The following is an 18,341-nucleotide window of genomic DNA, read 5'->3' on the forward strand; positions in this document are numbered from 1 at the left end:
GGGCCAGCAGGGAGCGGAGTGGCCGGAGACAGCAGCGTGAGGTAGGGGGTGCGTTTTTCTATGCATGCGCCATAAATTTGCAATGGCAAAAGACTTACCGGCCAGTCCCCGCACCCGGCGACACCAAGGTCTTCGGCCGCTCGTTCCCCGCGGCTCTCGCTTCTGGCCCCCTCCATCCAGCCGTTCTCTCCAGCTGCAGATCCTCCATCCAGCCTATTTCTCAACTGTACTTCAGGCATTGCAGCTGTCTGGTCCCTGCCTTTTGCATCTCTCTCTTCAGGAGCTTCTGAATTTAATTCCCTCCCACTACCCCCCCCACACCCCATCTCTACCTCCCCCACCTCCCCCCCACCCCTTCACATCCCCCTCCCTCTTCCCCCTCACAACCCCCCCTCTCTTCCCTCTCCTCCCCCCCCCCCCCCCTCCCACAATGACCACACCGCAGTTGAATATCTGAAGTGCAGTTGCAAACTTGGGAAAATAACATCAAAAACCTCAACAATTCCAGGTTTAATTATTGAGAAATTTTATTAAGTACATTAAACATTCGAGGCACTGCTGTGCATGGATATGAGTGTTGTGTCGCCAGCATTCCCATGAGACAGACAGGCCGAGTCTCTGCTATGCAGAACTAAAGAGATTGCTCCTGGAGACCCTTGTGGTGAATGAATGCGTGGCTCTCTATTCCACTACTGTATTGTCCATGTGAAGAAGGCAAAGTCACAAAGTCATGCTTTGAATCCACCCAGGACTACAGTTATCTCCGAGAAATACAACGTTCCTCGGACTGCTACTCTCGCCGCATCCTGAGATCCACACTCAGTGCTGTGCACCGCCACATGCACACACTGGACCTCTCTCTCCTTGAAGAAAGTCACAAGAGTCTGAGCTCAGTCTATTCTTGGTGAATGTTCCCCAAACGCATTCCAATGTGCGCTCCCACTTCATCCATAAATGCAAGGTTCCTTTCCGTATCGTGACAAGCTCCGCAGCATGATCCAGTTGCCTTCGTTGCTTGAATGCTGACCTTAAGTCTCAAGGATTGTTTTCTCAAGGGCATGTTTTACGTGAAAAGAAATAAGGAAAGAACATCAGTGTCAGAGCTTCCTTCCCTCCAATGAAATTACTATTGAGCATGCTTTATGTTCTGCAGTACTGATAACACCGCCAATGAATCAGTTAGTACCCACCTCAGCTGTAGGAGTCAGGATGATACTGCCCCTATCGCGTGATGGTTCAATGCTGCTCTCAGGGAAAACGTGAATGATGTGAGGGTGCTGGAAAAAGAAGCACATTTCTTTTGGACTATGAACATAAAGCAGGCCATTTAGCCCAGCTGTTCCCTGCTAGTGGTTATGCTACTCGTGTGCCTTCCCATCCACTCCCATTTAATCCTGCCGACTACTATCAGCATCACCTTCCATTTCTTTCGCTCTTATCTACCTTTGCCTTCAAGCAACACTGAGGATGGAGAACGGTGTGGCTGCACTCCCACCTCACCAGTTGTGTACTCAGCAAGAGCATTCACATTTGTGCTACCACTGGACGCGGCATGCTTGTTTCTTTTAGTGCTCAGTCTCTTCTTTCTGGATGTTCTCCAAGTGCTTGACCGCTTTGGATGCCCTCTCTGCTTGACAGGCAGCAGCTGGCAATTGCGGACTATCACAAGGCTCTGCATGCTTGTTTCAAGGGCAGATGGGGAAACATGGCTGTGTGTTCATGTGCACAGCTCTAATGGGTGCAGGAACAAAGCAACTTACAACAGGGGACTGGAGCACATGTACTGCCTGCACACAGCCCGAGACAATGGAAAGGATTTTAGTGCAGTGCAGTGGACTGGAGCACATGCAGTGCCCCAGACAATGGAAATATTTTCAGAGCAACGTACAACAGCAGAGCAACTTACCTTGGAGCAATCTCCTCTTTCTAATAAAAATTAAGCAGACTGAAATCTCCAAAACGACTAAATAATTGCGATAAAATGCCCGACGAAACCTCTCCTCCTTCCACTTTCAGAAACCCGCGCCGAAGCTTTGACGCATGCGTGAATATCAGAAGGTTGACGCATGCGTGAATACCCGTTGGCATTGCATAAAGCGCATGCGCAGAGGCCAACCAGGCGTGTTACCCGAAGAAGCAGACGTCACGCGATGACGTCATCGGCGCATGCGCCAACCAGTCCTGGCAAGCCAGAACGCAGCGCATGCGCAGAGAGCAGGAGACCGTCTGCGTATGTGCGCACCGCGGCGCAGCCTGATGACGTCAGTGGCCAGCTGCATTGTCAGGAATCACTTTGTAAATGATAAGCCTTCAAAACTGAAGTGCACTATTTAAATGTAATAGCTTTGAGTTGCTTCTCTGGGAAAGTTTTTTATTCATTCATGGATGTAAGCATCGCCAGAAAGGACAGCATTTGTTGCCCATCCATAATTGCCCTTGAGAAGGTGGTGGTCAACTGCCTTCTTGAACCGCTGCAATCCATGTGGTACACCCACAGGGCTGTAGAATCATAGAATGGCTACAGCACAGGAGGCCACCATTTGGCCATACCAGCCCTCTGAAAGAGCAGCTCACCTAGTCCCTCTCCTCTGCCTATTCCCCATCGTGCTGAAATTTTTTTCTCTTCAGATAATTGTCCAATTCTCTTTGGAAGTCACAATTGAATCTGGCTCCACCACACTCTCAGGCAGTGCATTCCAGATCCAAACCAATGGCTGCGTAACAATGTTTTTCATGTTGCCATTGCTTCTTTTGCCAATCACCTTAAATCAGTGCCTTCTGGTTTTTGATCCTTCCACCAATGGGAACTGTTTCTCCCTATCTATTCCGTCCACACCCATAATGATTCTGAGCATCTCTATCAAATCTCCTCTTAATCTTCTCTTCTTCATGGAGAACAGCCCCAGCATCTTCAATCTATCCTCTGTACTGAAGTTCCTTTTCCCTGGAACCATTTTCATAAATCTTTTCTGCACCTTCTCTAACTGACACAATACGCCAGTTGAGGCTGAACCAGTGTTTTATACAGGTTTATCCTAACTTCCTTGCCTTTGTACTCTATGCCCCTACTTATAAAGCACAGGGTCCTGTATGCTTTATTAACTGCTTTCTCGACTGCCCTGCCACCTTTAATGATTTGTGCACATATAACCCCAGGTCCCTCTGCTCATGCACCCCCTTTAAACTTGTACCCTTTATTTTATATTGCCTCTTCTCGCTCTTCCTATGAAGATGAATCACTTCACACTTCTCTGCTTTAAATTTCATCTGCCACATGCCCGCCCATTCCACCGGTCTGTCTGTCTTTTTGAAGATTATCATTATTCTCCTCAGTTTACAATACTTCCAAGTTTTGTGTCATCTGCAAATTTTGAAATTGTGTCGTCTTCATCCGAGGCTAGGTTACGCACACATAGCAAGAAAAGCAGCAATCCTAGTACTGACCTCTGGGGAACCCCACTGTGTACCTTCCTCCAGTTCGAAAAACAACTGTTTGCAACTACTGTCTGCTTTCTGTCACTGAGCAAATTTTGTATCCATGTTGGTGCTGTTCCTTTTATTCCATGGGCTCTCTAACTTTGCTGCCTGCAAGCCGGTTATGTGGCACTTTATCAAATGCTTTTTGGAAGTCCATCTACCACATAAACCTCATCAAAAAATCAAGCAAGTGAAACAGGATTTGCCCTTAAAATATCTGTGCTGGCTTTCCTTAATTAATCCACATTTGTTCAAATAACTGTTAATTTTGTCCCAAATTATCATTCATAAAAGCTTTCCCACCACCGAGGTAAAACTGACTGGCCTGTAGCTGAGCAGGCGTATAGCATTTGAAATTTTCCAGTCCACTGGCACCACCCCTGTATTTAAGCTGGTTTAGAAGGTTACGGGCTGTGCCACCACAATTTCCATTCTTGCTTCCCTCTGTATCCTTGGATGCATCTCATGGTGACTTAGAAACTTTCAGTCAACCTATTTATTACCTCCTGTCAAATTTTAGCCCATCCAATGCCTTTTTGGGAGGATATTCCATGTTTCTTTGCCCAATGACCTATGATTGTGAAAGAAAAGCAGGAAGGAAGCTAATGTAAACAAAAAATGCTGGAAATACTCAGCAGGTCTGGCAGCATCTGTGGAGAAACAGTGTTACCGTTTCAGATCGATGACCTTCCATCAGAACTGGGAAAAGTTAGAAATGTTGTAGGTTTTAAGCAAGTGAAAATGGGGAGGGTGAAATCACGAGACTAAATGGCAAAAGAGTTGGTGTTGCAGGGCCAAAGGGAGTGGAAATGGGACAAGTGAAGAAACAAAAGGTGTATCTAGAGGAGGTGTGAATGGCAGAATGATGAACAGCTGCCTTCCAAAAGCAAAAACATGGGAAAAACTAGAGTAAAACTGAAACCTACAAAGAAAAAGGAAACGGAAGGGGGTAGAGATTACCAATTGTTGAGCTCAGTGTAGAGCCTGTAAAGTACCTAATCAAAAGATAAGGTACTGCTCCTCGAGCTTACATTGAGCTTCACCTGGAGTATTGTGTACAGTTTTGGTCTCCTTATCTAAGGAAGGATATACTTGCCAAAGAGGGAGTGCAACAGAGGTTCACCAGACTAATCCCTGGGATGGTTGGATTGTTTTGTGAAGAGAGATTGCAGAAACTGGGCTTGTATTCTCTAGCGTTTTGAAGAATGAGAGGTGATCTCATTGAAACTTGGAAAATTCTTACAGGGTGTGACAGGGTAGGTGTGGATAGGATGTTTCTTCTGGTTGGTGAGTCTAGAACCAGGGGACACAGTCTCAGAATAAGAGGCAGGCCATTTAAGACTGAAATGAGGAGGAATTTCTTTACTCAGAGGGTGGTGAATCTGTGGAAGTTCAATCATTGAGTATGTTCAAGACAGAAATTGGTAGATTTCTGGTTACTAATGACATCAAGGGACATGGGGATCGTGAGGGAAAATGGCATAGATGATCAGCCATGATCTGTTTGAATGGCAGAGTAGGCTCAATGGGCCAAATGGCCTACTCCTGCTCCTATGATCCTATAATACTGCAGGAGGCCAAGGATAGAGAGGTCAGGGTGAGAGCAAAGTGCAGAATTAAAATGACAGGTGCCCAGAAGCTCAGTAATGCTTCCGGACTGAAAGGAGATGTTCCGCATATGGTCACCCAATCTGCATTTGGTCTCCCCAGTGTAGAGCAGACTGCATTGTGAGCAGTGAATACAGTATACTAAATTGAAAGAAGTGCACATACATTGCTGTTTCACCTGGAAGGAGTATTTTGGGGCCTTGGACGGTGAGGAGAGGAAGTAAAAGGGCTGGAGTTGCATCTCCTGCCCTTGCACGGAAAGATTCCAGGAAGGGAGCTAACTGGAGTAAGAGTACAACTCAATGCTGTATCCCATGGAATTGATGGTTGATCAGTCAGTTTGGCTCACTAATGGAACTTGGAGAAGCAGATCCCATACTGGAGGCTGCCAACTCTGGTACAGATAATCCTACAAGCCAATGCCCTAACAAGTAGAATGGTTCTAGCTGCATATGCAGCAGGAAGCATAGCAGTGCACGGTAGTTATGCAGCACAGTTTCAGCTTAGTAAACCTCAGCAGAATCCTTACACGCATTTGGGAGGAGAGGGTTGTTCTTCACCCTTCCCTCTGCAAACCTGTGCCTCAGCTCGCTAGAATTCATTAAGTAGGATGTATCCCTAGGTGTAGAGGGAGTATGCAATCTATCAGGAAAATAACTCTGAATCTGTGGACTGATTAGCAGTTCTTAAACATAAATGTTTTCACTTTTGTATAATTTAGCATGAACTCAAATCATTGTTGCAATAGAATGCTTTTCCACACCAAGCTATTGCAAATAGCTTGTACAAAAAACATTACCACCTATTCTGTGGAAACAGTGGGACCAGTCAAGATATTCACAAAGAAGCATAATGGATTTGTGGTACACTCAGCAAATCCATTACTTAAGGTTCCACAAGAGGTTTTAGTCCTTGAAATATGCTTTTTCTTTGGGAAGGGAGCAGCTGGGTTAAGAATATAATCACTCCCACACTTTCCATATGCAAGGTACTTTTTTAAAAGTAAGCTCATGGCGTGCAGTTAAGTTAAATTCTATTATGAGTACATGTTGTATGAAATCCTGATACAGTGCAGCAGCTTTTCAGTGGTGTATGTCAGCAATGGCACTTGAGCAGTATGCGTGAACCAGACTTTATGCCTCTGATCGGTGTCAGGATCTGAATTTTCATGGCTATTGAACTGCCATCTAAGGCAGTGTAAAATACAGGCCTTGTTCCCACTGGCTGCAGTGCAAAAGTAAAAAATGGATAGTGGTGCATGGAGATCTGTGCTTGTGTACTGCTTTCCTGGCACAATTCTACCAATATAAAATGACCTCAATTCAGTTTGTATTGTCTGACACGTGCAATGATTGCTATGCCTGTGGTCATTTTAAAATATTTTGTCTGAATAAATATTCTGTATCCAGCACATTGCAGTTCAGCACCTTTGAAGATCCATTTTTTTTTTAATGCAATACAGGACTTTGCCTCCTATCTTTTGGATGGACTGCATTTATCAGAGGAAGGGAGTAAGTTTCTGGAAACTCATTTGTGGCCCCTGCTGGAAAAGAAAATCGAAAGACTGCCAATGATCCTGCCACACTGGAGTAACATAGATCAGCTAAACCCCGAAGCCAGCCTACTGGTGTAATTCAACCACACAAAGAGTTTCAACACTTTGAGCATGTCTAGGATTCATGTTCTATTGAAATTAGAAGCTACAGGACATAGTAAATTCACACATCGTATGAGATGGGTATATCATTTATACAGCCAGTGCACCTTTCAGAGATACCAAATGAATTCCAGTTCTTGTCACTAACTCAGCTATTATTGTATTTTGTTTTTACATGGAGGTTGATTACTTAGTTTATACAAGAATCATTACACGCCATATGGTGCCAGATACCAGCTTATTAACTCAGTCATGATTTTTATTTGAGGGGTAGAGGGGAATGGAACAGAGTAGGAAGATGCACAAGAGACCCCACCAACCATGCTGGTGATAGTCAAAGCAGCAGTCTGTTGGTCTGTGAGGGGGACGCTTCCAGAAGAGCTAAAGAAAGCAAGCAGCTACATTTAAGTTGCGCTGCTAAACAGACCAAAGAGCCAGCATTTCAAGATCGATTGGCTTTCTTTTGGGCAGTCTTGCTGAGCTACTACTGTACCAAATCTCTGCCAATAGTGTCCTGTATAGCTACTGTCAGGTGGCATACTGATCAGGATTCATTCAGCTATCATTTGCTGCAAGAAACTCCACCCTGAATATTGTTCCATTCAAACACAGATCACCAGCTAGAAAATGCAAGCAGGGCTCGTCAAAGACTCTCGCACTAAACTATCTTATTTAATGGGGAGAGACACAGTTTAAACTTTTAAAAACCAATCTTTGGATGAATACTTTGAGATTCACTAAGTCCTTAAAAGTCTACTCTCAGTAATGGGAATGGTGAAGATAGATATGAATAATATAGTGAGATCTGTAACATGTTAAAGCTTCGAAATAAAGTGATGCTAACTTAAAATATGAAAATAGGTTACTCTGTTGCCAATGTTATCACTGCTTCCCAGCTTTCTCTTAAAAATTCTAACAATTTCCTGCTGCCTTTATCCCCATCTCTTATTCCTCTCACCATTCTCAAACACACAAAACTTCCCACAACAGTGTGCTTGAGGTACTGTACTGAGACAACATTCGTTTTGGTGATAACAATTCAACCTGGGGGAAAGGAGGTGGTGGCTGATATCCACACAAGATCTCTTGGCTATGGAAGAGAAAGAAGCAAGAAGGATGAAAACTATAAATGGCAAAGGCTCAACACCTGTACAAAGACATCTGGAGTGGACCCATTCAGTCTCTGGGCGAATACAAAAGCAAAATAAAGCGAATGCTCAGTATATCTGGCAGCATCAGATGCTGCCAAGCCTGCTGAGCATTTTCAGTATTTTTGTTTTTATTTCAGACTCTGGGCTACCCTGGCATCAAACATGAGTCTGCTCAGTAAAAGTCGTATCATCCTCAGCTCCCAGTCATTTTCAAAATCAGGCTCAATCTTTAGCGATATTAGTGAAATTCTGAAGTATTTCTGCACTGAAAGGGAAGGGAGACAGTTTGCATACTGATCATTGCTTTCTATATCACACATTTAAAATTTCTTCCCAATATTTGGAGTTTTTTGGTAAAACAGACAAATCAATTAAAAATCCAAACTCTTTATTAAAGTACAATACAGTCATAATAATTCCCTCAAATTTTTATATTCACAAAAGCCTTTAATCATTACCAAAATTGCAACAGTACTCTGCCCAGACTACTTGCAGGTACTGATACAGAAAAATATCACAATGTTAGTTGAGTCTGATAAGGTAGCAATTTGTGCACCAGCGCTTTCAAACATTGTTTTTTGAAATTTTATAAATATTTTTAAAAAGAAAAAGTAATACTTGCATTGCGTACAAGACCTGATGGCTATGTACAGGTTTGCGTTTTAAAAAGTACCAATATGAGAATTTCTTTAACTACAGTTGAATCCAGTTATTTGCAATGAGTCATGATTGGCCCAAAGTTACTAATTTATTAAAAAAGGGGCTAAGTGTTTAGAATCAGATTTGCGCATTTCAGGGCGAGATATAGGAGTTTCAAGTCAGCCACAAATTAACAATCAGTTTTTAAAAAATATGGCACATACTGGGAATTAGCCCACATCAAATTTACACAAATGGATTTAACTTGTAACAAAAATCAGAGAAGCCACATGATAAATAATTTAGTTCTTTAAAAAAAAAGTATCTTTCATCTGGCCAAGGAACTCAGCACTCTGTCTCCTTACTGTCAAGCCGGGTTTGTCGCTGTAATTTAAACACAGATGCCTTGTCACTCCTGTTGACGGAGTGCCCTGTTAAATCTTCAAAGGATTTTGCTGTTTGGCTACTATTTGGAAAAGGATCCTCGTTTAATCCACCCTCACCAATTAGAGTGTCAATGCTGGGATCTTCCTGTATAGTATCCATCCGATGATGGTCAGTTTTTGTTGGCACCACCATTGTAGGGATAGTCACTGGTGGTGGTGGTTGAAAACGGCTCGTGGACTGAGGAAGAGACTTCACTATGCGGACTGAGGCAGATTCCAGGCTACTAAACATCTCAGGGTTCTGCAGTAAATAATTAAAAAAAATAACATTTCACAACACAGCAAAAATATCCTAGAACAGAGGCCACTTAGGATTTTTATGTTGTACTGGCAAAAATGTCACCATCACCTTAGAACTGCACTTGCATTTCATGGGTTTACAGTAGCTAATTTTTTTTTATTATTCATTCACAGGATGTGGGGGTCACTAACAAGGGCAGCATTTATTGCCCATCCCTAATTGCCTTCAAGAAGGTGGTGGCTGGAGAGAGCCTTCTTGACACCTCAGTGGCCTGTTAGGCCATTTCAGAGGTCCATTAATAGTCAACCATATTGCAGTGGGTCTGCAGTCACATATAGGTCAAAGTGGGTAAAGATGGCAGATTTACTTCCCTAAAAGGTTATTAGTGAATCAGATAGGTTTTTATTACAATCCAGTAATTAACTGAATTTGAATTCCCCAACTGCTGTGGTGGGATTTGAACACGTGTCTGGATCATTAGTCCAGGCCTCTGATAGACTAAAATAGTATCATAGTGGCTAATACCTTTAAAATGGAATGGAAAATATATACATCAGCAAACAGATCTTTTGTGGTGTTTACTTCACAACCCAATGGTTACAGACTTATGGTGTCACAGTTGCTTCAGACTTAAATGTGACAGATACGTAAATGCATTGCGCAACCGAGAACGGGTCGTCCGATCTCTTGTTTGTGCTGAATTACTAATCAGAGTGAGTGACAGGAGAAATGATTACTTCTGGCAGCGGCACCTTATGTAAGGAGGTCAGGGGAGGGGAGGGGAAGTCAGCAACAGTTCTCACCCTGAACACTACACTGTGGTAAGTGCATGTGTGGACAAAAGGCCACAATACGTATGGATTTGTTGCGATGTCCCCACAACCTCTGAATAACCTATTGATGCTCACCGTCAAGACTCACACCTGAACAATAAATACTTGCAGGAGGTACCGCAACATTAGTGCCTTCAGGAAATAAGCACAAGTTGGATAGTTAAGTAATTCTGCTGTATACAAAGCCTTGTTCTAGGGTCCAATTATTTATTTGCTTATAAGAGGCAGCATTGAGATATCAACTGAGACTAATGCCAGGTCAACGCATGTTTGGGCTAGGAGAGTTTTGTGTGCAGAGGTGGAATTCTTCCAAAGGATGTGAAAATTGGTAAATGACCTCCAGTAAGTAATATAGCATTCTTTCAGACTTACTGAGTCTTTATATACCACCAGGAGCTGCAGGGAGAAAAAGTAACTTTTGAGCAAATTTAATCAAAGTTAATTCTAAACTTTTGTTGATGTATGATGCAAAAAATCTGCCAATGACCACAAAAGTAAAAATAAGATCTTTTATATAAAATGGCAGAGAAAGGTCATCTTCACTCGAAAGAGCTTTACTTAAAGAGCCAATTGTCTAGATTTTGCTATTATGGGTGCAGTTTACATCCAAATGGTTTCATACAGGTGTTACATGACCCAAAGCAAAGTTTTCCAATTGCACCCAATTTTCTGTTGTCAGTTTAAAGGGATACAGACAATTTATTTATTTATTTTTTATTTAGAGATACAGCACTGAAACAGGCCCTTCGGCCCACCGAGTCTGTGCCGACCAAGAACCACCCATTTATACTAACCCTACAGTAATCCCATATTCCCTACCACCTACCTACACTAGGGCAATTTACAATGGCCAATTTACCCATCACCTGCAAGTCTTTGGCAGTGGGAGGAAACCGGAGCACCCGGCGAAAACCCACGCGGTCAAAGGGAGAACTTGCAAACTCCGCACAGGCAGTACCCAGAATTGAACCCGGGTCCCTGGAGCTGTGAGGCTGCAGTGCTAACCACTGCCCCACTGTGCCGCCCATAAAGTGAATACCTCCTATTTGATGCCTGCTGAAGTGCAGGTTGTGCTGGAGGAAGTGGCTGTGAGAAGAGTGGTGCTGTTTGCCACTTCACAGACCATCCCCAACAGCACTCTGCCATGCCTGGAAGGAGGTGGAAGCAGGCTTAAAGCAGCAATTGGCAAGTACTATCATCCACTCCTTTAAGACACTCCTTAAAATGTACCTCTTTGACCAAGTTTTTGGTCACTTGTCTGAATATCTTGGAATCAAACTTTTGTTTAATAACATTCCTGTGAAGCAAGTTGGGACGGTTTACTCCATTAAAGGTGCTATGTAAATGAAAGCTGCTGTTGTTCGCTGCATTAGTCCTATGTTCCATGGTAACTGCAGCTTACGAATGTCCAGTTGATGCTGCGGATGAGTAAATTCTATCAATTCTAATTCTCATCCCTGTAACGTCCCAGTTTTCAAGATCACTAGAACCATGTTAACAGGCTATTAATGTGACACAACATCAATTATATTTTGTAAATCATCTCTTCATGTTCCTCCATACAGTTGCTTACGGGTCATTTTATATATGCAGGAACAATGGCAAATGTGTCTTTGGCAAGGACAGCATTAAGACAAATCCAACGCAAGTTCACTGATTGTAATTTACATGACCGATCTCCAACCATAGTCCATTTTAATGCATAGTGCTCAGAGACAGTGTTATGGCAACTGTGGCTCAGTGGTATTACAGTTGTGGGTTCAAGCCACTCCAGAACTTCAGTACATAATCTAGCCTGTCACTTCAGTTGTGTATGGAGGGAGCTGACAATTTAATGTAGTAATATATTGTTGGAAGTGCCTTATTTTGTCATTTCAGTAAATGTGGCACTATTCAAAGAGTAGACAGTTCTCCCAATGTCCTGCCCAACATTTCTCTCTCAGCCAACATACAAAAAGCAACAAAAAGAGAAAATGCTGGAAATATTCAGCAGGTCAGGCAGCTTCTGTGGAAAGAAAAACAGTTAATATTTCAGGTCATGACCTTTTATCAGAACAATTCATCAAAACTACGAAAGGCAGAATATTTGGCCATTCAACCCATTGCTGTTTGTATGGCATTACTGTCTAACTTAAAAACAAAAATAATTAACTGGCTGTAAAGTACTGTGTGTTTTCCCGAATTATTAAAATGCAAGTTTGTTCATTCTATACAGAATAAAATGTGCCAGAACCAAACATCGTTTCAAAAGTCTGACAACAGCCACGACAACTCTAAACTACATTTCACATAGAAAGATTTGGCTGCCAGAAATTGAAGCTATGATAAGCAAATTTCTAAAATACTTACACTGGGAGGGAAGAATGTTTTTGTGCTCTCCTCATACTGCTGGTCTAGTTTCTTATCCTACAAGGAAGAAAATAAAAGCATATGTTAATTTACCACTGTGCTCCTTTGTTACTGACCAAACTTCAACACCATATTAAAAATTACTTTCCCCCTCCACATAAAATGACTGATAAGCATTTATGCATAATGCTAAGTTTTTTTTCGCATGTGCAAACTGTTCTGCAAACATCCTTAGGTAGAAGGTTCCAGTACAGTATTTACAAGGAATACGAGTAGCATCTAACTATAACACAATAGCTGTGTGTTGCAGTTTTTATCCAATTATAAAAAAAAAAATTTGGCAATCGAAGATCTCCATAAATGTACTATTAACTTGAACTCCAATCATCTAAAAATAGAAAAGGTAGCATGGAAACAAAAAAAGTTATTGCACACATATAGTGCAATGATGGAACAAAAGAATGAAAATGCTGGAAATATTCAAGTCTGTCAGTTCTGACAATGGATCTACACTTAAAACATTAACTCATCTGCTCTCTCCAGATGCTGAGAAGGAATCCTTCAATTTCGAAATGAGTCACTGATGAAAGTGATGTAAACAGCAATTTTACATTGTTATGAATTAAGCATGAGGTGAAGTAACAAAACTCAGCACAAGTAAGGGTAAATTTAGTATACATTATAAAAAGTTTAAAAACAGTAACAGGTAAGTTAGCAGAATTATCCAGTGAGCAAGGAATGTTACAGGGAATACATCTAAATGAAAAGAAATAAGACAACCTCTATAGATTTTGTCAGAATTGTGCTTCAATGTATGTGGTATTCACACTAACAGAAATACACGTTAATCAGGCATTCCAACTTGAAATCTGAGAGACACGGGCTTTTTGGAGAGTGAATACATGACATAGATAGTTAAAAGTAGTTTTAAAAATAAAATGTGCCATGCTAATTTATATTATATTGCAGGGTTAAGGCAATGAGCAAGTTGATGCTTTCAGTTTATCAAAAGGCTTCTTTCTGTCTCTGGTGTCCAGCAGCTCTTTTTTTATTCTTTCATGGGATGTGAGCCTCGCTAGCAAGGCCAGCATCTATTGCCCCTCCTTAGTTTAGTTTAGTTTAGAGATACAGCACTAAAACAGGCCCTTCGGCCCACCGAGTCTGTGCTAACCATCAACCACCCATTTATACTAATCCTAGACTAATTCCATATCCCTGCCACCTACCTATACTAGGGGCAATTGCTAATGGCCAATTTACCTATCAACCTGCAAGTCTTTGGCATGTGGGAGGAAACCGGAGCACCCGGAGGAAACCCACGCAGACACAGGGAGAACTTGCAAACTCCACACAGGCAGTACCCAGGATGCTGGAGCCCTTGAAATGCTACAGTCCATCTCGTGTAGGTACACCCACAGTGCTGTTAGGGAGTTGCAGGTTTTTGACACAGCGAGAGCGAAGCAACGGTGATACAGACCCAAGTCAGAATGATGCGTGACTTGAAGGGGAGCTTACAGGTGGTGGTGTTCCCATGTGTCCGTTGAAAGTGATTAAAGTAAATTAGCTAATAGCATAAGTAACAATGGCAGGACAGGTGTTATGTTGTAACTGTGGTATGTGGGAGCTTTTAGATGCCAAGGCGATCCAGGACAAACATGTCTGCAGTAAGTGTAAGCAGCTAGAGGAATTCTGGATCAGGATTATTGATCTGGAAGCCAAACTGCAAACACTGCACAACATAAGGGAGGGGCAGAAATACATAGACATTTTGTTCCAGAAGACAGTCACACCTCTTAGAACAGGGTCATCTGTTTTGGTCAGCAGTGAGGGACAGGAGGATGTGACTGTGTGTGATGCAGGTAAAGCAGACAGCAGTGGAGGAGCCTCAAACTTTGCAATTGTCAAACGGGTTTGAGGTGCTCTCAACCAGTGTGGACAAAAGCAAGGTCTGCAAGGTGGATGAGTAGACTAGCCATGGCACTGTGGTACAGGAAGCCATTCAAGTGGGGGGAACAAAAAGGAATGTAGTGGTAGTAAGGGGATAGTATAGTGAGGGGGACTGACACTACTCTGTGTAGTCAAGAGCATGAGTCTTGGGTGGGGGGGTGGGGGGGGGCGCATGCGGGGGTTGCGGAGGTGAGGGATCAAGCCTGGATAGATATAGCAAAGCAAGGGGTAGAGTCAAGGCAGGAGAGCAGAATAGTAACATGGGAAATGAAGGTCAGAGAATAACAGGAAGGGACAGAGAGACAAAACCCAATAACACATCAACAGTCAAGAGTAGATGTTACAAAGATAAGAAAAAGACAAAATTAAAGGCTCTGTATCTGAATGCACGTAGTATTCATAACAAAGTGGACAAATTGATAGCCCAGACTGAAGTAAATAAATATGATCTGCTAGGCATTACAGAGACATAGCTGCAGGATGACAAGGTTTGAGTCCTGAATATTGAGGGGTATAAGACATTCAAGATGAATAGGAAACGAGGTAAAGGTGAAGAGGTTGCACCCTTAATCAAGGATGGCATTGGTTCAGGAGATCAGGATGAAATCGGTTTGGGTGGAGATGAGGAATAGTAGGGTAAAGAAGTCAGTAGTGGGAGTGGTCTACAGGCCCCCCAACAGTAACGATAATGTAGGACAAAGTATACAAGAAAAAATATTGTGTGCTTGTGATAAAAGGACGGCAATAATCATGGGTGATTTTAATCTACATATAAACTAGAAAAATCAGATTGGCAAAAGTAGCCAGGATGAGGAATTCATAGAATGCTTTCAAGATAGTTTCTTAGAACAGCACATTCTGGAATCAACCAGAGAGCAGGTTACATTCAACTTGGTATCATGTAATGTGATAGGATTAATTAATGACCTCAGAGTAAAGGTACCTCTGGGTAGCAGCGACCACAATATGATTGAATCTTACATCCAGTTTGAAAGAGAGAAGAGTGGGAATACTAAGACTAGTATTTTAAACTTAAATAAGGGCAACTATGTGCGCATTAAAGCTGAGCTAGCTGAAGTGGACTGGGTTACTTGGCTAGGAGATAGATCAATAGAGAAGCAGTGGCATTCAAGGAGATATTTCAGAATACAAAAGATAAGTATACTCCTCCTACAAAGAAAAATCCAAGGGGAGGACCCACCATCCATGGTTAACTGAAGAAGTTAAAGCAAGCATTAAACTTAAGGAAAAAGCATATAATTGCGCAAAGATGAGTGGCATGTCAGATGATTGGTCAGAATATAAAGAACAGCAGAGAATGACTAAAAGATTAATCAGGAGAAAGAAATTAGAGTATGACAGGAAGCTAGCTAGAAACGTAAAAATGGATAGCAAGAATTTCTACAGGTACTTAAAAAGGAAAAAAGGAAAGTGAGTGTTGGTCCTCTGGAGAGTGAGAATGGGGAGTTAATAGTAGATAACAAGGATATGGTGGACGAAATGACCAAATATTTTGCTTCTGTTTTCACTATCGAGGATATAAAAAACATTCCAGTAATAGCTGTAAATCAGGAGGTGGAAGGAAGAGAGGAACTTGGTGAAATTACAATCACCAGGGAAGCAGTACTGACCAAACTGATGGAGCTGCGGACTGACAAGTCCCTGGGTCCTGATGGGCTTCATCCTAGGGTCTTAAAAGAGATGGCTAATGAGGTAGTAGATACATTGGTGCTAATTTTTCAAAATTTGCCAGATTCTGGAAAGGTTCCATCAGACTGGAAAATAGCCAATATAACCCCTCTATTCAAGAAGGGCGGTGGGGGTGGAGGCAGAAAACAGGTAACTGTAGGCCAGTTAGCTTGACGTCTGTCATGGGCCAGGTGTTAGAATTGATCATTAAGGAGGCTATAGCTGGGCACTTAGGAAAAACTCAAGGTAATCGGGAATAGTCAGCATGGCTTTGCGAAAGGGAGATCGTGTTTAACCAATTTATTGGAGTTCTTTGAAGGAGTGGTGTGGATAAAGGGGAGCCTGTTGACATACTGTATTTGGATTTCCAGAAGGCATTTGACAAGATACCACATAAAAGGTAATCGCGCAAAGTAGGAGCTCATAGTCTAGTGGGTAACATATTAGCATGGATAGAAGATTGGCTGGTTGGCAGAAAACAGAGTCTATGCACAAATGGTCCTTTTCAGATTGGCAGGATGTGGCAAGTGGACTCCCACATGGTGCTGTATTGGGGCCTCAACTTTTTACAGTTTATATCAATGACTCAGATGACGGGAGCAATGGCATGGTAGTTAAATTGCAGGTGATACAATGATAGGTAGGAAAATATGTTGTGAAGAGGACATGAGGTTGCAAACCGATATAGATAGGTTGAGTGAGTGAGCAAAAATCTGACAGATTCGACTGCAGAATTCCGAGGTGCAGAGGGATCTAGGTGTTCTGCACGAATCACAAAAAGTTAGTATGTAGGTACAGCAAGTAATAAAGAAGGCTAATGGAATGCTATCCTTTACTACGACAGGAATTGAATAAAACTAAGGATGTTATGCTTCAGTTATACAGGGCATTGGTGAGACCACATCTCGAATACTGTGTGCAGTTTTGGTCTCCTTATTTAAGGAGGGATGTGAATACGTTGGAGGCAGTTCAGAGGAGTATTACTAGATTGATACCTGGAATGAACAGGTTGTCTTATGAGGAAAGGTTGGACAGACTGATCTTGTATTCATTGGAGTTTAGAAGAGTGAGAGACTTGATTGAAATATACAAGATCCTGAATGGTCGTGACAAGGTGGATGTGAAAAGGATGTTTCCTCTTGTGGGTGAGTTCAGAACTAAGGGCCACAGCTTTAAAATTAGGGGTCGCCCTTTTAGGACAGAGATGAGGAGAATTTTTTCTCTCAGAGGGTTGTGCAACTTTGGAACTCTCTGCCTCAGAAGGTGGTGGAGGCGGGGTCAATGAATAATTTTAAGGCAGGGGTAGATAAATTCTTGTTAGGCAAGGGAATTAAAGGTTATCGAGGTAGATGGGAGTGTGGAATTCGATACACACAGATCAGCCATGATCTTATTGAATGGCAGAGCAAGCTAGAAGAGCCAAATGTCAGACTTCTGCTCCTAGTTCGTATGTATGTTCGTATCTATGTTCCTTGCCCTTCTAAATGGTAGAGGTCACGAGTTTGGAAGGTGCTGTCGAAGGAGGCTTGGCAATTGCTGCAATGCATCTTGTAGATGGTACACACTGCTGCTTCTGTGCATCAGTGTTTTAGTTTTTTTTAGTTTAGAGATACAGCACTGAAACAGGCCCTTCGGCCCAGCGAATCTGTGCCGACCATCAACCACCCATTTATACTATTCCTACACTAATCCCATATTACTACCACATCCCCACCTGTCCCTATATTTCCCTACCACCTACCTATACTAGGGGCAACTTATAATGGCCAATTTACCTATCAACCTGCAAGTCTTTGGCATGTGGGAGGAAACCGGAGTGCCCGGAGGAAACCCACGCAGACACAGGGAGAACTTGCAAACTCCGCACAGACAGTACCCAGAATTGAACCCGGGTCGCTGGAGCTGTGGTGGAGGGAATGAATGTTTAAGGTGGTGGCTGCCGAGCCAATCAAGCGGGCTGCTTTGTCCTGGATTTGTTGAGCTTCTCGAGTGTTGCTGCAGCTGCACTTGTCCAGGCAAGTGAAGAGTATTCCAACACACTCCTGACTTGTGCCTTGTAGATGATGAACAGGCTATGGGGAGTCAGGAGGTGAATTACTCACTGCAGAATCCCCAGCATCTACCATGCTCTTATGGCCACGGTATTTATATGGCTATTCCAGTTCAATTTCTGGTCAATGGTAACCCCCAGGATGTTGATAGTAGGAGATTTAGCGATGGTAATGCCATCGAATGTCAAGGGGAGATGGTTAGATTCTCTTTTGTTGGATATGGTTATTACCCAGCACTTCGGTGGCACAAATG

At 42.5% G+C, this 18,341-nt stretch overlaps 2 protein-coding genes across 6 annotated transcripts in view; one reads left to right on the top strand and one right to left on the bottom strand.

Moving 5' to 3' along the window:
• iah1 (isoamyl acetate hydrolyzing esterase 1 (putative)) overlaps positions 1-18,341 on the top strand; it is a 53,271-nt gene that overhangs the window by 24,492 nt on the left and 10,438 nt on the right. The window contains exon 6 of one of the 4 annotated variants that reach the window (XM_068022415.1): positions 6,548-7,600. The exons of the other annotated variants lie outside the window; for them this stretch is intronic. Coding sequence (XP_067878516.1) covers positions 6,548-6,718 — 171 coding nt within the window. The 3' untranslated portion in view covers positions 6,719-7,600. Of the gene's footprint in view, positions 1-6,547; positions 7,601-18,341 lie in introns of those variants that run through there. 4 annotated transcript variants of the gene reach the window in all.
• Positions 8,265-18,341, bottom strand: part of adam17b (ADAM metallopeptidase domain 17b) — a 92,957-nt gene continuing 82,880 nt past the window's right edge. For both annotated transcript variants that reach the window (XM_068022411.1, XM_068022410.1), the window contains exons 18-19: positions 12,402-12,458; positions 8,265-9,219 (exon numbers count right to left, since the gene is read on the bottom strand). In XM_068022411.1, the coding sequence (XP_067878512.1) occupies positions 8,878-9,219; positions 12,402-12,458 (399 nt within the window). In that variant the 3' untranslated portion in view covers positions 8,265-8,877. The remainder of the gene's footprint in view (positions 9,220-12,401; positions 12,459-18,341) is intronic.

Source organism: Heterodontus francisci, chromosome 3, assembly GCF_036365525.1.
Source record: "Heterodontus francisci isolate sHetFra1 chromosome 3, sHetFra1.hap1, whole genome shotgun sequence".
Taxonomy (NCBI): Eukaryota; Metazoa; Chordata; class Chondrichthyes; order Heterodontiformes; family Heterodontidae; genus Heterodontus; species Heterodontus francisci.